This window comes from Camelus dromedarius, chromosome 5 (genome assembly GCF_036321535.1).
Source record: "Camelus dromedarius isolate mCamDro1 chromosome 5, mCamDro1.pat, whole genome shotgun sequence".
NCBI classification, from domain to species: Eukaryota; Metazoa; Chordata; class Mammalia; order Artiodactyla; family Camelidae; genus Camelus; species Camelus dromedarius.
In genome coordinates, this window is record NC_087440.1 from 92,106,449 (window position 1) to 92,130,628 (window position 24,180).

Here is a 24,180-nt window from a genome sequence, read left to right on the forward strand (position 1 = left end):
ATCCCAGAACAAAGCTCAAGAAAATGTATAAGAACATAAAAATATCCAGTGCCCAAAAAAGTAAAATCAGAATGCCAGGCACCTAGTCAAAGGTTACTAGGCATTGAAACAGGTGAGAAAACACAACTCATAATGAAGAGAATAATCAATTAATTGAACCCAACCCAGAACTTACACAAATGTTAGAATTAACAGAGAAAAACATTAAAGCAGTGACCATAACTGTATTCCATAAGTTCAAAACGTTAATGGAATTATAAAGACTTAAAAAAAAAAAAAAACCCTAATAGAACTTTTAGAGATGAAAACTACCCTTTCTGAGATGAAAAACATACTGTATTGAATTAATGGCAGATTAGATATTACATGAGAAAAGACTAGTGAATTTGAAGGCATAACAATAGAACTTATCTAAAATAAAACAGTAAGAAGAAAAAGAATAAAAAAACTCAGAATAGCAGTGACCTGTGGGACAATATCAGGTGGTCCAATATATGGATAATTGGGGTCCCAAGTGAACGAAAGAGACAGAAAAAAATATTTGAAGAAATAATGAAATAATGGCAGAAAAATTTCCAAACTCAATGAAAACCATAAACTCACAAATCCAAGAAGATCAGTGAATCCCAAGCACAAGAAACATCAGGAAAACAAAAACTGTATTAAGACACCTCATAATCAAATTGCTCAAAACCAGTGACATAGAAAAAAATAAACAGCCAGAGGGGACAAAATACAAATTATGTGCAGAAAACAAAGGTAAAGATGACATCACCAGTGCCTCCATTAAAAATAAATAAATAAAACTAATTATCTTCTCCCTCCACCCCCCCCAAAATAAATTAAAAATGAAGGTAGAAATACAGACATTTTCAGACATATGGAGGTCCACAATGAAGACAATTTGATTATGATGTGTCTTAATATAGTTTTTTTTTTCCTGATGTTTCTTGTGAGTGCCTGGTTGGCTTCTTTGGATTTTATAGACACATTTACTACTTGGGTAAGCTTCCCTGATTCATTTACTGGGTACCCACAAAGACTGCCAATTTTGAATGGAGCCTAGAGAACAAATGGTGCTTCAACAGGTCCAGGCTACAGTGCTAGCTGCCCTGCCATGATCCAGCCTCATGATCCAGCAGACCCCATGGTTTTGAGTGTGTGGCAGACAGAGATGCTCTGGGGAGCTAGTCCCCATAGGAAAATCACTGTGCATCCACCCAGAGTTTTGGAGTAAGGCCATGTTGGCTCTTCTGCCAACAACTCTTCTCCATTTCAAAGGCAGCTCCTGGCCTGCTGCTGGGTCTTAGTAGAGTCTTACTGCCTGGCTGTGGATACCAGGAAACTATAAAGCCCAAGCTGTCCATCATGAAGCAGATGTGTCTTATCCACCAAATCTGAAACCTGGATGTGCACCCAGTGCTCCACTGTGAAGCGAAGCTGGGCCCCAGCAGACCTGGAAAGAACAAGGAGACTTCATGAGTAGGTGGCTTAGACTCCAAGGTATCTGCTCCTACTTTTACCAGCTCTCTTCAACCCACAGCTATGCCCTCAGGGAAGTGCTGTGATCAGTCAACAGAGGAGGAAAAAGCATGTGCCTGATTTAAAGACTGGCCTGCCTGGGGTGCTGGTTCCAGCCAGAGACAGATGCCTACTGCTTTGCAGACACACTCGGGAGAAGCCCTGAAAGACCGCGGTCAGGAGAAGTTCTCCCAGAGGGCCGGACTGTGCTGCTTCGTGGGCAGCTGCTAGCGGATTGGCCAAGTGATCAGAGACTTGGAAAGAATAAATAGTTTCTAGAATATTTGGGGGAAACGCAAGCAGAGCTCCCAGAATGGGCACAGGGTGTGAATGAATACTCACCAAAGGACATCCACTGTGGAGGAAGCCCTTGCGTGTCAAACAGGACGACCTCTTCTGAGGACGCGGGCCTCAGCCACACAAGCCTCCCTCACCCAGGTTGCCTTGGCTTTCCTTATGGCCGAGTGCCCACCTCGTCAACAGCAGAGACACACACTGAGCTCCTAACATGGTGCCATTCCCCAGAGGAACCAGGCAGCTGCCTGGTGGCCAGCATGATGGCGTTGGACCCCTTTCATCATGGAAAGTACAGCCATTCGCCCTTACGTATTTCAGGTCAGGACTTGCCTTTCTAGCCACATTGCTTCCACTGGCGCCACCATTTGTGATCTTGGGGGGTGCTTTATTTATCCATCACCATGGCAACCCAAGCAACATCACCTTGGACTGAGGGACTCATTTTTCAATGAAGAAAGAATAGCAGAGAGCTTGAGCCCATAAAATTCCCTGGACTTATCCTGTGCCCCATCGCCCAGAAGCAGCTGGCTTGGGAGAATGGTGGAACGGTCTGCAGAAGACTAGTTCTGGTGCTGAATCAGAGCCAACACCCTGCAAGGTTCAAGTGCCAGCCCACAGGGTGTGGCATATGTCTCGACTCAGTAGGCATTCTATGGAGTCATCCCCCTACAGCCCAAAAGCATGGGTCCAGGAACCAAGCAATGGGGTACGAGTGGCCCCTTCCACTATTACATCAAATAGCACACTGGCGGAATTTTTGCTTTCCTTCCTGTGACCTTGGGCTAGTGTCCAAGGAAGGAACGTCTCCATCAGGAAACACAGTCACACTTCCAATGAATTGAAGTTGAGGCTGTCCCTCCCCCCCACTGGCTACTCTTGGTTCCTCCTGTCACCGAACCAGCAGGCTGAGCAGGGGATATTGATCTCAGGCACCAGGGGGAATCTGAATCGATTCTACACATGGGGGCCGGGAGGACTACGCATGGAGCCCGGAGGTTTCACTGTGGTGCTTGATGGTTTTTCTTATTGGGAAAAGGGACAGCAGCTCATTAATGGCAGGCCCCTAAGGCACTCAGTTCCTGGAGGAACAAAAGTTTGGGCCATCCCATCAAGGCTAAAAAAGAAGTTCCACTGATGGTCTGACTGAGGGGGAAGGGGAGTGGGTGGGTGGGTGGAGAACGTATGGGAAGCAGGCGCTGTCCCAGCAAGGCCCCCCGGGACTGCTTCCTTCACGCCTGCCTGTCCATGCCTGTCTCCGCCCCCACCTCATATGAAAAGTTCTGTGATGCTCAACATCTCTGGCTTCAAGCTGGCACACTCCCCAGTCGCCATCACCCAGGAAAATCAGGGGCTGCTGCATCATTGTGCCTTCTGGGTGTTGAGGACCCGCTTCCCGCACAGCACGAGGGTGGATGCTGAAGGCCACAGGGTGGGCGGGCAGTATGCCTCTGCCCCTCCACTGCTCTCTGCCCTTCTCCGCCTGCTTTGTGTCCCTGATGGGCTGTGCCCACAGGATGGGGAGACTGGAAGGGTGAGATGGGCATCTCGTCCCCAGCTTCCCCTTCCCTGTGCAGCCACGGCGTGCCTCAGACCCCCTCCTTGAAGAAGCAGCTGTCCCCAGGTTCTGGCCATCCCTCCCTCCCGTGGTCCTCCGCCCGGAGGTGTAACAGTCCCCCAACTGCCCGCCGCGAGGGCTCCCCCATCCCTTCCTAAGTGCCGCAGATCCTGCTCGCACCTCAGGAAATAGGCCAGTTTTAATGCTGTCCTCACTGTGCCAGCCTGCGGGGCCCCCTGCTGGGACTCTGACCAATGCAGTCCTGGGGCAACGATATTCATTACCCGGTTCTTTGCAACTCAAATAATGAAAACCTAAATGTCCAGCAGTAGACAAACAGATAAATAATGGTACCTCCAAAATACGGCATTCCATTAGCCGTTTAAAAAATGATGAAGGAAAAAAAATGATGGAGATTCCACGCTGTTCCAGGTGCCAAGGATATAGGAGCAGCCCAGACAGTAGCCTAAGTGTCCACACTAGTCCAGGGACAGATTACAGACCGTTGCACAGAAGAGTTAAAGAAGAGAATTTTGGAGAATAGCGAGGGCTTGGAAGAGAGTGAACCTGGTAATGAGATTGAGAGGGAATGCGGTGGCCGCCTTGTAGGTGGGGGACGCAGGGAGGCCCCTACAGCAGTAACACTGTAGCTGAGAAGTGAACCAAAAGGAAGCTGCATGAGGCTTTCCAGATAGAGAAAACACCAGCACAGGATGAGAGGAGGAGGCGGCCAGGGCGGAATGGCCGAGGGCGGGCAGCTCCGGCTGGGGGGCCCAGCGGCTCCGCCCCCCCCACCCGCTGCCTGGGTCCAGGCGCTGTGACCCCGTTGGTGGTTCCTGAGGTTTCCTGCCGCCCGCCACTCTCTTCCTGAAGGGTGTTTCTCTTCCTCCTCCTCAACCTCCCAGCTGACTTTGGAGGACTTTGAAGGTCGGGCATGAGCCAGGGCTCTGCCAGGGTCAGACACAAAGAGAGTGCCCCCAGGATGTGTGGGCCGGGAGGAAGGAGGCAGGGGCCCCACGTAAGGGCAGCAAGGGCGGAGAGAGGGAAGGTCAGACAGTCCTCACTTGAGTGTGCTGCCTCTTGTCACCGTGGCACCTGGGTGTAGCCGTGGCTGCGGGTTTGCAGGTCCTTCCCTCCTGATACCCCATGCGTGTCCTTGCGGGAAACACCCAGTGCCACCAGGAACGTTCCCTGCATTCAGAAGCACTGAGCCCAGCAGTACCCAGCATCTGCCCGCTCGGGGTGCTCCGTGGGCTGGGTGAGAAGACTAGACCAGCCAGCGTGACTCTGTGACCCTCAGCTCTTCATCTGAAAGGGAGATGGAGACTCTTCCCGCAGAGTCATGGAGAGACTGCAGCAGGGTCACGGGTGCAGCCTGCAGGCACACTGGTCATGTTAAGTGCAGGAAGTCTGAGTCACACTAATAGGTAGTAGCTGTTGATGGTGATGACAGTGGAAGATGAGAGACTGGAGGCGGCCATCAGCACAGCCTGTGCAGCCGCGTCCCTGCCCCACTGTCCTCTGCTACCTGGGAGTCTCACTCATCCTCCACTGGCTGCCAGAGGCATTTCCCAAAGGCTGGCTCTGATCACATCCCTCTCTTGCTCAAAAGCCTTCCATGGCTCCCCACTGCCTCAGGGACAAAGGGGGCCCTTCGAGCCTTTGATCTAGGATTTCCCCTCCCAGAACCTACAGCACTATTGCTAAGGGAGGGAATTACTCATGGCCTGGTGTGGCGGTTGGACAAGGAAGTCAGGGAGGAGGCATGGGATGGGGTTCAGGGAGGACACCAAGGATTCACAGCAAACACTGCAAACACTGTAAGTGCCCTGTGCACAGCTCTTGACAGACCAACCTGCTGAGACCCCCAAGGAGGCAGGGACAGGAATCGCCCCCTTTTACAGAAAAGCAAGCTGAGGCTCGGTGAAGCGAAGTAACTGCTGGTGAACAGCAGGGCCAGCTTCTGAGCCCAGGCAGCCTGGCCTACCGCCTTGTGCAAACTTTCCTCAATGCGGTAAGAACAGTGCCTCCTCACCGAGACTGGTGTCACCTTCCCAGGAAGGAAGAACAACTTGCTAAGGCACACTAACCCCTGTGACCTCTATGTGCCTAGCACTTTTCACACAGCTTCTTACTTACCTGCATGCAACCTTGTCCGCCTTCCCATCGTGCAGATAAGGAAACTGAGGCTCAGGGTGGGTGAGAAACCTGTCCTGGGGCACCCAGGGAGTTAATGGAGGACCCAGGGCTTCGTCCAGGCTTGCGTGGCCAGCAGAGGTCTGGGCATCGACTCTGAGTGCAGGGTCGTCCCCAGGCTGCAAGGCCAACACGTCTCGCTTGCTATGTGGACAGAAGAGGCCTGAAAGAGGCAGAATGATGACACTCCTCCCCTGACCCAACCAGCAGCATAACCCTTGGGAACTTGTTACAGGTGCACCCTAGACCCACTGACCCAGAAGCACTGGGGAGGGGCCTCCACGCTGGTCTGCTGCAGTTTGGGACTAGGAACCACCACCTCGGGGCCTCTGCTCTGGGCCATGGTGGGCACTCACCTCCCACCTACTCCCTTCAGTCCCCAGGTCTGAGTGAGGGTGGGAGGGAGGGAGCCCTGATGACCATCGCGGAGACAGCTAGTGTGGACACTGCCTGGCCGGCCTCCGGCCTCTGATACACCTGACTGAGCCTGGGGGGATGCTGACACCTGTCAGCAAATTACCCTTCATCTGCTAAGCGAGAATACGGATCCCCACCTCCAACAAAGTGGCCGTGGGCCGGCAGGCACAGAGGGCACTCGGACCCTGTCTTCAGCACCGTTAGAATCGCTATTATCATCATGGGTCTAACCGGCCCCTCACAGAGCTCAGGATAATCTCCCTAAATTGACCTTCAGGACCCGCAGGGCCTGCTGCCCGAGTCGCCCCTCTCAGCAGCTCTTCCGGCCTTTCCCCACCATCCCACCCAACTAGGGAGGGGCCCACAGCGCATGGCCTTGGGGCGCGGGCGTTTGCGGTGTTGTCCCCACTCGTGAGGTGCACCTGGCACAGCAGATGTCGCACTGCACGCTTGGTGAATGGACGCAGGAGGAAACGGTGGATGAGAGGCTGAATGACCAGCCAGAGGTGGGGACTGGGGCAGAGGAAGACTGGGGCTGCTGGGATGGGGGAGGGTGGGGGGGGCGTGCGTTCTGCTGGCTGTTCCCAGGCACACAGGCTGGGCAGGACCAGGGGTGCCAGGCCCCACCTCTTGGTGGAGCCACCATCCACTAAGCCTCCAGGCCTGGAACCCAGCCCAGCCCCCACCCACAGGCCCGGCTGGGTGGGGAGGACTCCTGCCTACCCTCCTTCCCTGAGGACTGCCTTCCCTCACCAGTTTTGCTCACATCAGGCCTCTGCCACCAGGCACGCAGGAGGTTGAAGTGGGGGCTTCTGGAGCCCAGCCCCCAAGAATCAAGCAGGAGGGTGCGGGGAGTGCGCAGTTTCTGCGCCATCTGTCCGCGGGCCTAACACCCATCCTGTCTGTCTGCAGGGACTCGACGCCCCTGGGGCCGGTGGCTGCAGAGGAGGGCTGATTCCAGACTCCCCTGTAGGCAGCTGGTCTTGGGGGGCAGGAGGGGCTCAGAAGACTGAATCCCAGCTTCAGTTCTGTGCTATGAGCCCGGGGAGCCACTTCCCTCTCTGAGCCTGTGTCTGAGCCTGTACCCAGGAACAGAGGTTAACCCCAGTCTCCAGAGCTACTGTGAAGTCTGGAGGACCCACCAGATTGGCTGAGCCCCAGCTGGGGTGTGGCTGGACAGTGTTAAATGAAGGTGCAGTGAGGGGTGTGTCTCCCGACCCCTTTGTGCCCCTTACCCCAGAGATGCAGCCCGGCCCAGTGGTTAGCAGCAATTCTCTTGGGCCCACTCAAATCCGAGCCCTGTCTCTCAGCTCTGTGACCCTGGGCAGTTTCCTTAGCCTCTCTATGCCTGGTCTCCTCCATAGAATGAAATGACAATATACCGTCCTCACAGGGGTTCCGTGATTAAATGAGCTAGGCAAAGCACCAGCCAGTGCCGTGTACGTGGGAAGTGTGATGCAGTCTCTGCTAGAATTCTGCTGTACTTCCAGAACATTCAATGCTATACAAAGGTAAGTAGGCATAAAAGGGCACATATTTTAAACTTTAGTCATTGCTAATTTACCAGCACATCCTGGAGCACGATTTGTCCCCACGTCTGTGAATAGGAGCTGCAGCTCAGGGGAGTGAGGGTGGAGTGGCCACATGTAGCCAAGACCTGGGGTATCCCCAAGATTGGCCAGCGAGGTCCTGGCAGTGGGCGAGTCCTCAGGAGGCTCTGGAGATTAAACCCAGGACCATGAACCCTGCCCTGCCCTCCCTGCACCCAGCGGAAGGACTGGGGTGAGGCAGAGGGAAGGATAGGCGACAACACTGTCCCCTATGGTAGGCAGAGCACTCTGGCCAGGATGGCCCGGATGGCCGGATGGCCTCCGTGGGCGTGGCCTTGGACGGCTCCCTTCCTCTCCTGCAGCTTCGGTCAACTCCGCGGTGGGACCAGCCTCGGATCCCAGCAGCAGCCCCAAGCTCGCTTGCCCGCGCCGTCGTCCCCACATCTGGATGCCTCTCCCGCTTCCGTCCCCACCTGTCCCTGTCCTCCAAGCCGGGTATCAAGCACCGCTTCCTCCTCCCGGACCCCTGGCTACAGTCTTCTGATGGGCCCCCCGAGTCCCCTAGGCCATCCCGGCTGAGCCAGACCCGCATCCTCCCTTCTCCGCCCGAGTTGAGCTCCCTGCGCGCGGAGGCGCCAAGCGAGCGCTCCGAGCCTCTGGAATAGGGAGCGAGCCCCTTCCTCCCCTGGAGAGCAGGATGTCCTGGGCCCTGGATCCTGTCCAGCTTCGCCTCCGATTCTCGGGCCGACTCTTTCTCCATGCCTCAGTTTCCCCGGCTGTGCCAGGGGTAGAGGGTGAGGGCAGCGGCACCGAGCGAGGAAGGAAGGTCAACCGCACCCTCCCTCGCCGGCTGGTGCGACCGGAATCCCTACCCGCCCCCGAGGGGAGAAGGAGGGAGGTCCGGAGACTCAGGGAAACAGACCAAGAGACAGACTCCGAGCCACCTGCGGCCAAGGGGAGGGCGGGTGTCGCTCGGGCAGCGCTCGGCGCTGCCTTCACCGCCCGCCCCCGTCGGAGGAGGGGCGAGGCCCCAGGCCCCAGGCCCGCTGCCCGCGATCTGCCTTTCCTTGGTCGGGGTTCGTGGGCGGGAGGAGCGGGGCGGAGGACGCGGGCGCCCCAGCTTCCCCAGCTCTCCACCTGCGCGGGGCCGCCCCCCTCGCCCTCCCGCGCCGGGGTCCTAGGGAAGGTGAGCCGGCGTTTGTCGCGCGCGCCGGGAGGGGGCGCTCGAGAGAAGCTCCGCGCCCCACCCTGAACGTCCTGGCGGGACCCCTGGAGCTCCGCGACCTGCCCACCCCAGTTGACGCCTTGTCTCAGAACCGCATTCAACCCGGTCCCCTCAGTCAGGCTCAGGGCAGCGGCAGTGCAGGTCAAGGGAGGGCGGTTCGGGGCTGGGGGCAAGCCTGTGTCCTCTTCGTCCCACTCCAGCCTCACTGGGAGGACACTCTCCCCCGACCCCTGGGACCTGCCCTCCCCCTAGTTGTTCCGGCGCTCAGCATAGGCGGAGCACATCGCAGGCCTCAAGGGATGCTGTGGTGGAGGCTGATGGCAGCGCCGGCGGCCATTGGGTCCTGCAGACGCTGTGAAGGGCGCCCTGCCCGCCTGCTCAGTCGCCCACGCTCCCTGGGGCTACAGCTGTTGGTGTGATTCTCTTATTTTAAAAACTCCGAAATCTGACTATTTACATTAAAGAGAAATGTTCAGTCAACCATCTTCAAGGGCTGGGAATTTAGTGCTGGAACAAGACTGCTGAAAATCTCTGTCTCGGGGCCTTTCATTCTAGCCGGTAATGGGGTATTTTCTGCACCCGGACCTCCCTCTTCCCTGGCTTTCAATCCATCCCCTGGGCCCGTCCGCTCCTCCCCTAGGGCCATTTACCTCGGACCCACTGGCCCACCGAGGGCAGAGGGACCCTGTCCTGCACCTGCCTCTCACAGAGGATCAACACTTGAGGACAAAGTTATAGGACCAAGGTGCTCACATTCAAATAGACACGGAAGAAAGGCGGGTGGTCGGTGGGCGGGGCAGAGTTGGGAGTTCGAGATTTGCAGATACTAACCACTGTATATAAAATAGATAAACAGCAAGGTCCTACTGTATAGCACAGAGAACTGTATTGAATACCTTTTAATAGCCTATAATGAAAAGGAACATATATGTGTATAACTGAGTCACTATGCTTTACAGCAGAAATTAATACAACATTGTAAGCCGACTATTCATCTATTTAAAAAATTACATTAAAAAAATTTATGCGGGATGCTCTGCTGTGGCCACCGCGGAAGTCCGGCGTGTTTACCTCCGAGATAGCCACAAGAGGGCGCCAAAAGCAAACCTTCCTGGCCCAGAGCCAGGAGTCCACCCACCCTGAGGACTTCCAGCCGTTACCCTCGTCCATTCAAGCTTTGGAGGGCCCATGTACGTGAGGCGGCTGAGAAGGGAAGGGGATAACTCCAGCCTCACTAAGGCCAGGGAACATCAGAGATGGTTGGTCCTTCCTCTTCATTTGGTACTCCATTCTCTTACTGCATTGGCAGGAACACCAGAGAGGTGCAGGGCCTCCCAAGGACACACAGCAAACACTGGGCATGGCCGGGACACACAGCTCCTGCCTCCAGATCTGTCTGTCTCTTGTGGAGAAGGGTCCATGGTGGAGGGCAGAAGGGAGGGCTAGAAGCAGAATCGAAGGCTGGAGGCAAAGATGGGCCCTGAGAGGAACTCTGTGGGCTCAGATATGGGCCTCCAGGCCTGTGCTTAAAGATACTCCCCGTCCCCAGCCTGCTGCTCCAGGGCCTTGAGCACTGCCTGAGAGCCCTATTAGGGGCCATCCGCAGGAGAGGTGAGGCCCTTGTAGCTAACACCTTGGCTAAAAGGCAGCACCTTAGGTGACAGCTAGCACCGTCATTAGCAAGTAAAGAGAGAAAATCCTGACCAAGCGCAAAGGAGGTGGGATGGCCTTTGGGGGGATGGGATGGTGGGAGGTGGCACATGCTTTCCTGACACAAGGGTGCCTAAGTGCTGAGCTGGTGCAGTTGCAGCCACCGTGACCACCCTCGCCTTGCTGTGTGAACTTAAGGCAGGCCCCTGTCCTTCTGGTTCAGGTACGCTCCTGCGAAGAAGTGTATTTGTATGGGCGGGTGGGCGGGGTCTCCTTTCTCTGAACTTAGCTGACTGGGGTGCTTGCCTACCTAAAACCCTCCCAGAACTCCCTGTTTGTCATCAGGGACCCATCCCTTAGCTGGGTGTCCCCAGCCTGTGTGATCCCTGCCCACCTCCTTGTCCACTCTCACCTCTCTTTTCACCCACGTCATCAGGTCTCCCACGCTGCAGCTGCCCTGCTCAGATCAGGCCTCTGCTGATCCTGACGGATGCCTCCTCCCCGGTCCTCCTCAGAAACTTGTGCTAAGAGCTAGAGCCACCCCATGGCCAGAGGATGGGGCGCTGGGGTTTAGACACAATGTACATGTTTACGCTGATATATCTCTGTCTGGTTTTCGAACCATCTGACTGTGAATCCATCAGACAGTGAGTATGGACTCTTATTCACCAATGACCTCAGAATCCAGCACTCACACTGAGTAATACATGGTTATTATTTGTGTATAATATTGATATTTATTGATAAAGAAATGCTTAGTTTATGAATGAACGAGTGGAAGAATTGTGATAAGATAGGTGGATGGGTGACTGAGGGAGATGGGTAATGGAAAAGAAGTGAGAATGATTACTTGATGTTTATGTATGTGGATAACATGAAAATATAATATAAGATGAATGCATGATGAATGAGGAATGCAGAATGATGGATGGGTATTTTACTAAGTGGACAGATGGTTGGTGGGAGATGAATGGATCAGGAGGTGGATTAATGGATGAATGATGGATGCAATGGCAGGATGTGTGTGTGGATGGATGGTGTATAGATAATGGTAAACAGGTACTGGAAGCGTGGTAGACGGTGGTGCTACATGGTGGACGAATGGAAGATGGTGGATGGTGAATGCATCTATGTAATGGTAGTTGATTAAGTGATGATAAACAGATAAACAGACTGTAGATTGATAGATAAAGGTTAGGTGGATGTGGACACTAAATTGAAAGATTGATGGATACTGAAATAATCTGTAGATACTGGGTGCATTGCAGGTAATAGGTGGTAGATGGTGGATGCATACTGGGTGAATGAATCATGGAAGTATGGAGGGATGGTGGGCAATAGTAAGTAGATGCTTGTGAAGAATATGTCCATAAAGAACGGATGGCTAGACAGTAGATAAATGTGAACAGATATATGATCGATGGATGGATCATGAATGGTGGACAAGTACATGGTGGCTGGATGGTGCACAAATGGCAAATAAATGGGTGATTGCTAGGTCAGTGGGTAATGTTTTATGTACTGGGGAAATGTAGATGGAAGGTGGATGGAGGATAGATAATGAATAGATGGGTTCTGGATGGATAGATGGTGATTAGGTGATGAATGGTTGATGGCTAAATGATAAATGGCTACATCTTGGAATATGGTTGCATAAAAGATAAATGGTGGATGGGAAGATGGTGGATGGATGGTAGGTAGTGAATGTGTATTGCAAATGGATGGTTTAATGTATAAATGGAGGAAGACGGATAGATGGCAAGTGGATGGGGAATGGATGATGAATGAAGATGGGTATTGAGTGGATGGTAAAAAATGGATGACGGATGATGCACAGATAATGAATGGATGGGTTCTAGTGGTAGATGGGTTGTAATGGCAGATGGATTGTGGTGGATGAACGCTCACTGCTGTCTCTCTACTCTATCCCCAGCACCTAAAACAAGCATTGGTACACAGCAAGGCACTCAATAAATTTTTCTGGAATAGATGAATATGGATGGATGGCAGATGATATCTGAATGGTTTTTGGATGAATAATGAATTATGGCCAGATGATGGGTGGATGGAAAGAGTATATTGTGAGATGGGCGATGAATGGATAAATACATGGTGGATAGGAATAAGAGGTGGATGAATGGTGGGTTATGGTTCATAGAAACAAGAATGGATTAGGTATGGGGAATGGCTGGTGACTGAATTGTAGATGGAGGAATTGTGGTTGGCTGGCTGGAGACTAATGGGTGGGTGGTGGATAAATTCAAATACATGGACAGTAGATAGTAGTTTGGTGATTGACAACCAGATATGTGGTGAACGGATAAATGATCGGTAGATGGATAAATAGTTGTTAAATATTGATAGAAAGCTGTTAGATAGTGAATGATGGATGCATAGGTGGTGGATGGATGGATGGTGAATCAGTATTGGACTAATGGGTAATTTTATGGTGTATTGATGCTTGGTAAATGGGGGGTGTGGGTGGTGAATGGATGGCTGCGTGATGGATGGATGGTGGTTGAATGATGGAGACTGAATGGATGGTAATTAGATGGTGGAAGTTAGGTGGTGGATTGTGGATGGGGCAGGTGTTGGTTTATTGATGGTGGATGGATGGTGGACGGCTGACGTTGGGTGGTGGTTGGACGGTGATTCAATGGTGGGAGAGCCATGAAAGGAAGATGCATGCTAGATGGTGGTGACTGGGTACCTGGACGCTGAATGGTGGGTTGTGGATGTTGGGTGGATGGTCTTAGATGTTGGATAACTGATGGTGGATGTTAGATGCTGGATGGTGGAAGGATGGGCAGTTGTGCGGGTCAGAGGTTATTCACCTTGGCCTCAGGTGTAGACACCAGGCTGAATGAGACTGTCCCAAGGCTCTTTTGTTCCTTTTTGGGAATGGAATCGGGGTTGAAGACTAAAGAGGAGCATTGTGGTGTCGCCACCCCCTCACGCGCATTGGCCCTCACACTTGGGTGTTGTCCTTGTCCTCTTCAATGATCCCTCAGGTGGAGGGTGTCCTCTTTCTATGTATCTGCCCCCCTGAATTCCTAAACCTCAAACTTGAGGCTGGGTCTCAAGTGACCAGGATCACATTCTGGGAGAAGTGGTTTTGTCAAAGGGTGGATGAGGCCGGGGTGCTTGCGACCTGGGAAGGAGAGCTGCGAGGCGGGGAGCCGAGAGGCGCGAGTGTGAATGAGGCGCAGGGCGAGGGAGCGCCTGTGGGCGGAGAGCGCGGGGGAGGAAGGAAGGGAGCGAGCCGGGGAGGGCGCACCAGGGCGAGCAGCCCCGAGCCGAGCGTGGCAGCCCTGGCGGGAGCACCCAGCGCGGGCCGGTGACTGCGAGTGAGGCACAGCGGGCGCCCCCTGCCAGCCGCGTCCCGACCTGCGCCCCAGGGTGAGCCCGGGAGCCCGGCGCGGCGCGGCGCGGGCAGGACAGGAGGAAGGGGCGCGTGGGGGCGGGGCTTGAGTCGGAGCTCCCAGGAGAAGGGGAGGGAGTGGGGACCAAGGTCAGCCCTTGGCCGCTGGGCGCCGCCGGGCTTTGGGAAGAGCAGTGCCTCTGGGGGCTGCCCACAGCGACACCTGGCCCTGCACACCTGGGAAGCGGCGAAGGTGCGCGTGGCGGGGCCTGGGATGTGCGAGCGCGCCGCTTGGCCCTGGACCTTCGCTCAGAGCTCCTGGGAGGCCTCAGGCTCTCGCTCTCTGACCTCCTGCCCGTCCCCTTGGCTCTGTCCTCTGTCTCTATCACCACTCCTCTCGCCTCTGTCCTCTCTGCATCTTTCTCCACTTCGGTCATCTCTGCCGTGTCTCTGTGGCCAGCAGGTTTTTCCTGGCTTTTTCTCTCCTCTGTCTGGATGTAGGTCTGCTCTGCTGGCTTCTATCCTGGCCGCCCTGGGCTCTAGCCGAGGTTCCGGGGTCCCAGGGTGGGATCCCATGAAGGGTTCCTATGGGAGAGACTGACCTGGGAGCAACAGGCCTAGGAGGAGGGGCTTTCAGCTGCTCTGGGATTGGGTGGAGGCCTGGGTGGATACAACCCGGCTGCCCACTGCCCTGGGATGCCCACTGCCGTGCGTGGCCCCCTCCCAGCCTTCTCTGGGTCCCAGTGGGACTTGAGCTGACCTGAGCTGTTGAGAGCTGTTCTCTGGTGAAAGAAACCTCATTTCCCAGGGCAGCCTCCCCCTTTACCAGGTGTGCACAGGACCCCCTTCCCCACAACCAGCAGGGCGTCATAAGCATTCCATCCTGCTGGTCAGTGCTGTCCCCCTGCCAGTCCCCTCCCAGCCCCTTGCCCGTGGCCTCCTGCTGCCTCCTACCAGTGCCCAAGTTAGGTGTCTGCCTGCCAGACCCCACCGCTGTTTCTGCCTCTGCCTTGTGCAGGTGGAGAGTCTGAGGCTGGTGTCAGGGCCGCTCTTCCCAGAGCCCTTGCTGTGTGGTCTCTGGTGGGGCTCCCTCGCCCTTGAGCCCGGCCTGAGCAGGCGTGGCCAAATGCACGAGGGAGGTCAGTTTCCCTTCTGCTATAGGTGTGGAGGGTCTGGCCGTGGGTGTGTGTGCAGTGTCTGTTCTCAGGGAGGAACTGTGTACCTCTGCCTCTGGCCGACTGGAAGTCAGTCAGTCGGCGCTGCTCCCAGCCCCCTGTCTCAGAAACCCACTTGGGTTCCCCAGCACTCTGCACCCTCCCCTTGCTGCTCTCTGCCTCAGAAGCTGTCCCCTCCCTGCTGGCCTGGCTGCTCCCTGCCATCCCTCAGGCCTCCTCTCTGAAGCCTCCATGGGTCTTCAGGCCGGGCCAGCCTCTCCTCCTCCTGCTGCTGCCCCTCTGCAGCCTGGGCACCCCACGAGGTGCCTGTCCAGCGCCCCCTCTGATGGGCTCAGGCAGGGAGCAGGGGCAAAAGAGGTCCAGCTAGCGTGGTCGGCCTGGGCCTGGGCCTGGGGTGCAGTGGCCGTGGGCTGGAGTCAGCTGAGCTTCCGGGAGAAGGATGGGACCCAGCATCTGGCCCGTAGCAGATGCCTCATCTCTGCTCCTTCCTGCAGCACGACAGTGGCGGCTGCATGAGTGGCCCTCAGCCTGCCATGCCAGAGCAGAGCCCAGCCGAGGAAGCTGGAGGCCCAACAGGAAAAGTATGTAGTTGGGGCCCTGGGGTCCGTGGAGTCAGCCTCAAGCCCTGGCCTGTGACTTGGCCCATGCCTCAGTTTACAGATCTGGGTGGGGGTGGTGGCTCCACTGCAGAAGCCTGAGGCACGAAGCAGTGGAAAGCCCAGCTCCCTGGCTTACTTGGCGCCCTTCCAGGCCCTGGGAACCCCAGAGCTTGCGCCCCAAAGCGGTCTGCCCTCTTTTGGGTAAGGCAATGCCAGGTTTCCCTGCCCTCAGCTCTGCTTTTTGAAAAGTGAGGTCCCTACACAAGGGGTGCAGTCCTGATATGCTGAGCTCTGGAGCTGGGCTCTTCTCATGGTTGGAGGCAGCGGGGCCAGACAGGGGACAAGTTTAGAGTCACTCAGGACCAGTCTGGAGCCCAGGGTTGCAGACACAGCCTTCCTAGCAGGGCGGATGGGGACGGTGAACCACAGGCCTTGGAACTCCAAGATCTACTGGCCTGGATCTCACTCTCTAGTGGCACACTCTGGGCAGAGGAGCGCCCCTGGCTTCTGGAGGAGGGCAGAAAGGAGAATGGCAGGGTGGGGGAGGGAGGGATTCCAAGAAGGGGAAGGAGCCCCTGAACCAGCAAGGCCAGCAGGGGGCCTCAGGAAGGTCCAGTCATTGGGACATGCCAGGGTCCCTGCTCCGTTGTCACTGATTCCACAGACATCCCAGCCTGGTGACACCTGTTTTCACACTTATGGGTCACCAGTGGTGCTTTGTTAAAATGTTGATTCCTGGGCCCCCACCCAGATACTGCATTTATGCACATGTCCAGAGGGTTCTGCCTCCGGGGTTCAAGGGCCAATTAGCAAAGTCTTGCCAGATGTACACCTTCCCTTCCTCGAGGCACATTTGGGGGGAAGGCAGACATGCACCAAGCAACTATCCTTCTAGGTAAAAGAGATGGGGCTGGGGAGCACCAGGAAGGGAACCAGCCAGAGCGAAGGCACGGAGGCGGGATGGTGCAGGGGTCAGGGCTGCTGTGGCATGGGGCCAGAGGTCTGTATGGTAGCACTGGCAGCTCAGGCCTCATCTTTGGGAGGCCTTGAATGGGAGGCAGAAGTACTGAGGGCACCAGCAGGGCTTGGGGAGGCGGCCCCCACGTGGCTCTTATGGGCACTGAACAATGAGCCAGAGCAAGCTGCCCAGGTTGCCTTGGCAACAGCTTCCCAGCACCTCCAAGGGCCCAGTAGGAAAGACCCCAGAAAGGGGCTGTGTGGGTACGGGAGGCAGCTGGGAATGCACAGAAGCCCTGAGCTCACTCACTCTGTGACCTTGGCCTTTCCAGCCTCATGCTCCTGTCTGTGAAATGGGTCCTATGTTGCCCCAGCTGCAACCGTAGGTGTGGAGTTTCCCAGCTGGTGGGATGAGAGAGGAGCTGGGACCCCTTGGGGGATGTATACACACACACACACACACACACACACACACACACACACACACACACACACGCTCATCTGCTCACCCTGGCCCTGGAGACTGGGCAGGATAGGCCCCAGACTCTCCCAGTAGACGGGGTGCAGGATAGGCGTGGGAGGGAGTGGGGAGCCCAGGCCTGGCGCTGCCCTGACCGCTGTCCACCCTCCCTGCAGGCTATGATGGGTGCCTGGGAGAAGGGCCCTCGGCTGGGCCAGCGGCTGCCTTCAATCGTGGTAGAGCCCAGTGAGGTGGGTGCCATGGAGAGTGGGGAGCTGCGCTGGCCCCCGGAGGGCACCCAGAGGGGGTCCATCCAGAGCCAGGCTGCTGCTGGTGAGTGAGGGGCTACCTGCAGGGGTCCCGAGAGAGGAGTCAGAAGCAGGGTCCTCCACCCCACCAGTCTGCTCACTCCTCACCAGTGTGCCAGCCCTCTGAGCTACTGCTTGGCCTGACCCTCTCCGTGTTGCCTGTCACCATCCCCCCTCCCACCTGCACATGGTCCCGGTCCCATCATCCCCTGTTGTGGCCCCAGGCTTGGCATACAGTATGCATTTGTTCCCACCACCACTTTCCAGCCCCACCTCCCCTCTCCTCTCCCTTGCTACGGAAATGACAGGCCAGTCAAGAAACAAGCACCATTCGGAGGGTTGGAGTACTCAGATGTATTACGCCGGCGGGCTCAGAGGGGCTTCTGCTCCAAAGCTCTGAGCACCTTCAAGATGTGCACATGAGGTTTTATAGGGTAAAGTACAAGCTTGGGGTATTTGGCCAATAGGCATGGAACAGCTTTAGCAGCATTATCATCACAAAAGTGGAGGCAGGGAGGCAGCAAACCAACATTCCAAAGCCAGATATGTATCTTTGAAAATCCAGCTGGCTAGCAAAAAACATAAACAGCAAACCAACACTAATTAACTTAGATTTACAAGTTAGTCCAGCAGAACTCAGATCAGTATTCCAATACTTAGATTTGTGAGTTACCTTGTTAGACCAGCCCAGCCTCTCCTTCACATTCCTAGACTTGTGAGTTATCTTGTTAGACCAGCCCAGCTTTTCCTTCACACCCTGAGTATCCATGCCCTTTGGAGCAAGTGCGCCTTGTCCACTAGGGCCTGGAAGGGGTGAGGGTGTGGGTGTTGAGCAGCCCAGGCACCCACAAGATGGGGAGACGGGCCAGCCTGGTGGCAGGCTGCTGTCCTGGCCTAGGTGCCCTGGTTAAAGGCGGGGGGGGGGGGGGGGGGGAGCGGCTGCGGACAGAGCCAGGAAAGCTTCTGGGTGGAGGACGTGTGGGTAGGAGAGGGGTCAGCCAGCAGCCAGGGCTGAGGCACAGGAGAAACAGCAGGCTGGGCAATGGGGGCCTCTGTGGGGGGGGTGCGTGGGGGTGTGTGAGCTGGGCCCTGGGCAGCTTTGTGCTCTGAAGACCCCACGGGAATCTGTCCCCCCGGGGGGGAAGTGAATCTGGCCCCAGCTGGAGCTGCTTAGCAGCTGCCTGCCCCTTCTCTTCCTCAGATGTTGGCTCTGCACCCCTGCCCGGATCCCCTCCACTGCCCCTGCCCCTCAGCCCATATGGGTCAGCCCTCCCTGCAGTGAGGGCCCAGAAGTAACCCCCTCCCCTCCCCAGAGTCCCTTCAACCTTTGTCAGGTTCTGTCCAGGACCCAGATCAGCCCTTGGGTAACCACTGAGATCTGGATGCTGGGAGATCCCGGTCACTCAGAATCTCCCGCACTCCTGTCCTGTCAGCTACTCCCCTCCTCTGGTAGGTGTGCCAGAGAGGGTGCCGCATCCTCCTTCCCTCCCTTGCCTGGAACCTCGCACCCAGCACCTCCTCCTTCAGCCAGGCGGGAGCCCATGGCTGGCCTCCCGAGGCCGCAGCCCACCCCCTCCGGCTTCCTTGCACACCTCTCCAAAGTGCAGCCCCGCTGACATGGAGGCCTCTGTGTTTCTGCAGCCTCTTCACGGAGCCTGCCAGGAGCACCGGGGGAGGCTCCGGGTGACGCCGGCCCCGAGGACCAGACCTCTTGCCTCCAGTGACAGGAGGAGGACGTGGCCAGGTTCTGCTCTCCCTGGGCCCTGCAGGCCTTGCCCCGTCTCCAGCAACTGAAAGCGCCCGACAGAGAGAGCCCAAGTGGCCAGGCTGATGCTTCGAGAGGGCTGGGCCTGTCACAGTTTGTGGAGCCGAGCCACCACCTCTTGCCTCGCCAGGTCTGGCCAGCACCACGGCCCCTGCCTGCCCCCATCCATGGCCCAGGGTCTGGATCACGACCCTCCTTGTTCTCTGGTTTGAAGCAGAAATAAAGGCTCCTCCTGGTGGTCAGTGGGCACACTTGGTGGGGACTCCAGGGGCTAAGGACAATTTTGGTTCTGCCAGTTGTCTTCCAAGCAAGGGCCTCTGCTCAGAGCCCAGGCTGACCCGACCAGAATGCCAAGTGCGTGACCCCTTGGGTGGTCCACCGTGAGGGTGGGGGCAGCTGGTGGGACTGTTTATGTGCTCCTCTGGCGCCCTGCCTGGGGTCCTCTGCTCCGCTCTTCCTCAGCCAAGGCTGCCCCAGGCAAGACCAGCTGCCTCCAGCGCAGCCTCCCCACCTCTCCCTGGGGCCTCCAGGCCTGGCTGCATCCGGAGGGCAAGACTCCTTTTTGTCACCTGTTACCCACCCAGGATGTGGGAGGGATGGTATGTGGGTGGAGTGACTATTCCAGCCTGAATCTCATTAAATTCCTGCGTAAGTCCCATTGTATAGATGAGGAAACTGAGGTGAGAAGTTAATACAGGAAAATGGGGTGAGTCCCAGGTCTCTGTTGAGCCCCTGATGATACAGGAAAAGGAGCTGAGATTCCCAGAAATTGGGCCACTGCCCACTTTTTGACCTTTTACGGTCAGCCTCAGAAGTGTCATGGTGCCATTAGCCAGGCTAATGTATTAGTGCATAGTGAAGTTCAAGGTCTCCTAGAAGTCTAATCTCCTGCCATCTTGGGCTTCAAGGCCTAGCAGGAGTTAGATTTTCCACCATCTTGGTGTTAATTGCTGTGTCATTCCTTGAATGGCCGTGCCCTGCCCCCTTCCTTCCTGTCTCACTGGGATGCACCCGCCAGGAGAGGGTCCTTGGCTTCGCACAGGAAAGAATTCAAGACCAGGCCACAATTGAGTAAAAGTAAATTTATTTAAGAGATACACACTCCGTAGGCAGAGTGTGGGCTGTCTCAGAAGGCCAGAGAGGCCACGAGGCGTGGGAGAGGGAGGTGTTTAGAGTAAAAGCTACACACTCTGCAGATCGAGTGCAGGCCATCTCCAAAGGCGAGAGAGAAGAGGCTTGGGAGAGACACGTTCTATAGGCAGAACACAGGCCATCTCGAGAGGCCAGAGGCGGCCGCAGAGCCCGGGGTCACCTAGGAAAGCAGGATAGGCGCCAGGCGTGGGCTTAGTGTTTATGGGCTGTAATTTCCTATGCTGACAAGTGGGAGGGTTATTCTGGCTACTTTGGGGAAGGGGCGGGGATTGTCAGGACTTGGGCCGCCGCCTACTTTTCAACTTTCCTGGTCAGCCTGGGAACAGTCATGGCCCCGGTGGGTGTGTCACTTGCCATAGCAATACAGTATAATGAGCGTGTAATGAAGCTCAAGGTCACTGGAAGTCAAATCTTCAATTGCTGTGTCATTCCTTTAATGGCTGTGCCCTGCCCTGTTCCCTCCTGTCTCAAAGAGAGCTGCCCAGGGCTAGTGCTGGCTCTGGCTATGACAGGATCCCACCCAGCCAGCCATAGCGTCCTCGTGGGAGGTTGGGTAGCACTTCTTCCTGAGCCACGGGAGGGTCCTGTCCCTCCACGGCGTCCAGCAACATCATTTCTTGGCTCTGACCCACTGCAGGAGGGGAGCCCTGCTGGCAGGTCGGGGTTGGCACTAAGGGCAGAAAGCTGATCACCGCCTGGGCCCACACCCCAGGTGTACCACCCCGCCTCCCATTATCCCAACATGGCCCCTTGCCCTTGGCCAGCCTGACCCAGGCCTGAGGAAACTCAGGGCCCGGCAATGGGGAGCCCTGCATAAATTTAGCTCAACAGAGTCCACAGGCCCGGGTGGGGTGGTACAAGGCCACAGGTGAGCGAGGAGGAGGCAGGAGACACAGGCCCCTCTGTTCTTTCCTGGAGGCCTTGCTACCTCCAGGATGAATAAGGCACTTTCCCCAACCAGCCTTCCTTCTAAAAATAGCCAACCCTCCAAATGCAGGAGAGGTGGGGGTGGAGGTGCAGAAGTTTGCCTAGAAGCCTGCTTTCCTTAGGCCCATGGCCAGTACACAGGCTCAGGATGTCTCCGTGGGTACTCCCCTGGTCTGAAGCTTAGTGGGGAGTTGGGCTGCCCTTCAAGGTCCTTCCTGTCCTCCTCTGGCCCTTCCTGTCCACTCCACAAGGGGGCAGAGGGCAGACATTTCACGGGAAGCCTTGCCAGGACTCGCTGACACGTGGGATTTAAGTTGAGGGCCTGAGCAAGCAGGTGTCATTTCCGGGTTCCTGGAGTGGAATGTGGGAGGCAGGGAGCAATAGTACCATTTACGGAGACTTCATCTTCTCCCTTCCCAGGCAGAGTCTTACAGCCATTTAAACACAGCTTTCCCAGAGTCCCACAGCTGACAAAGAGCTGGGTTGGGACAGAATCCCAGGTGCACCTGAGACTGAAGCGTGAGCAGTGCCCACAAGGCCACTCTGGAGTGCACCACCTAACAGGGCAGGTCTTGGGTGGAGGCCACCCATACTGGAGGTCCCAGGACCCTGTCTTGTCCCGTGAGAATGGAGGAATGGGGGCAGAAAGTCAGGGCCAGGGAGGCAGGCCAGTGGGGAAGGGGCAGAACTGCTCGACCCTGCGGGTCTGTGAACACTGGTGGGCCCCCAACCCACAGGACCCTCACCCTTGAAGCCTAGCAGGCTTAGTAAACACACACACACACACACACACACACACACACACACAGACACACACACACACACACACACACACACAGCTGTGGGAATGCGAGCTTGCGCAGTAACTGAAGGGGGCGGTGCCACAGACATGCCGCGTCTGCTGGCAGCCCCGCCCTTGTCTCCCAAAGCCCCGACCCCAGCACGCAGGAGCTGGACCACGTAAATTTTGCAACATCAGCCACGGAGAGATGGAAGCTCCAAGAATGGCGCTGTCCCCTGCTCAGGCCCACAGCCGGTTAGGGGCAGAGGCTGGAGCCTTGGTATCCTGTTCTTAGGCTGGTCTCTGCCCTGGACCCAGCAGCCATGTAGGTAGAATTTGCTGCTTTTGGCCTCTACATTCAGGGTGGGAGAGCCTGGCTTCCCAGGAAACTCTAGGACAGGCAAGCATCTGGTGGTGTGGTCCTTCTCCTTGCCCTTCCTGACCTGGGAGCCAGGTGCTCTGCTGAGCTGAACCCATTTGATTCCAACAACAACCCCATTCTTTGGAGGAGTAAACTGAGGCACAGAGTCAGAAATGCCTCTCCTACGGTTGGGCAGTCCAACATGGGGCAGCTGGAATTGCTCTCTTCTTGGGTCCCCAGCTGTGCCAACCCTTCTCAATGGCCCCCTCTGCTATGCCTTCTCCTGACCTGGGCCAGGCCAGCCCTGTATCCAAGGCTCCTTGGAGACAAGGCTGGGACTGTTCCAAAGGGATCTTACTGAGAATGTTGGGGAAAAACAACAATGGAAGTAGAATAAAAGAAACATCACAGCCTCATGCTGAAAAGTGGGCACAGGCTTGGGCAGGTGTGGGATGGAGCTGGGAGCTGGGAAGAGGTCTGGGAGCAACGCCCCCCCCCCCCCGACCTGAGCCCCACCAGCTTTTCAGGGACGTGTCTCTTGAATGCAGGTGACCCACAGTGGGAAGACCCAGGACCCAGATGTGCCCTGTAAGCAGGAGAACAGGAGGGTCAGACTAAGGAGCCCCCTCTGCCCACCAGGGCCTGACCCAAGGGAGGACCCAGTCCTCAGAAGCAGACACCTAGGCTGGAATCCTGGCCTCTTTCTTGCCAGCTGTGTGACCATGAGCAGGTTCCTGCACCTCTCTGAGCTGGTGTCCCAGTGCAACAAGAGTGGGACCATCTACCCCTCGGGGTCCCGGTGCTCCCGGGTTGCGTCAGGACTCCCATGGAAGAGCCCTGGGCAGTCGCCTCGGGGACCCCCTTCTGTCTCTTGAGCTGTGCCTGCCCCCCTCATCTCTTAGTCTCTGACTGTTAGAGACACACAGGACAGAAGGCCAGTGGGCAGGGCAGCCTGAGTCGGGGGAAGGCCCACCCAGCCACCTGGGTGCCTCACAGGCTTGAGCTGGGGCTCTTATGGTCCCACTTCTCAGAGGGGAACCCAGGGCTCCAGGGGCTAGTGATTCAAGTGATAAACCACAGGGCCCCCTGGAGCAGGTGCTGGCGTCGCCGGGTACAGCCTGTCCATCTGCAGGTGTCAGCAAGGCGCTGCGCACCTCAGTGCCTCCCAACCCGTTACGGGTTGGATTGTGTCCTCAGAAAACCCTTACGTTGGAGTCCTAGGTCCCAGTACCTCAGCATGTGACTGTATCTGGAGATGGGGGACTTTAGAGAGCGATCACGTTAAAACGAGCCCATTTTGGTGGGTTCTAATCCCGTATGGCCTCATAGGAAGGGGAGATCAGGACACAGACCTGCAGAGGGACAGCCGTGAGAGGACACAGGGAGAAGACGGCCATCCACAAGCCAAGGAGAGAGGCTTCAGGAGAAACCAGCCCCGCCAGCCCCCGGATCTGGGACCGTGCAGCCCCTGGAACTGGGAGGAAACACAAGCTCCCGTCTGCTCTCTTCTCCCACCGCCCAGAACACCTGCCCTGCCCTGCCGCACAGCCCTGTGGCTCCAGCCCAGGGCGAACAGGCCTGGATCTGTCTCTTTGGATTTTCCCTAAGTTTTTTCCCCTAAGACGCCAGTGGTGGAATCCCCCTAGGAAGGTGTGGGGCCTGTCTCTTTTGGGAAGTCTCAGGGACCTTCCCCACAAAACGTCTCTGGCTTGCGCTGCTGTGGAGCAGTGGGGCCCGAGTTCGTGACTGATCAGGCTCGGCCCCCACATCCACACCTTTCCTCGTGGACTGCCCCCTGCCTGGAACGCCACCCCTCCTCGCTCCTGAGGGTAAACCTGTCTGTCCTTTAGGGCCCCTCTCCTTCCAGCTCCCAGAGCCCTCTGGGATGGTGGCTTTGTCCCCTCCCTGCCCCACATTCCTGCC

At 56.4% G+C, this 24,180-nt stretch overlaps 1 protein-coding gene across 1 annotated transcript; it reads left to right on the top strand.

Moving 5' to 3' along the window:
• Positions 1-15,459: 15,459 nt before the first annotated feature.
• LBHD2 (LBH domain containing 2) lies at positions 15,460-19,074 on the top strand. The gene is made up of 3 exons (XM_064486413.1): positions 15,460-15,528; positions 17,140-17,296; positions 18,913-19,074. Exons 1-3 carry the CDS (start codon positions 15,460-15,462, stop codon positions 18,993-18,995), a joined length of 309 nt encoding a protein of 102 aa, XP_064342483.1. The 3' UTR covers positions 18,996-19,074.
• The last annotated feature ends 5,106 nt before the right edge of the window (positions 19,075-24,180 follow it).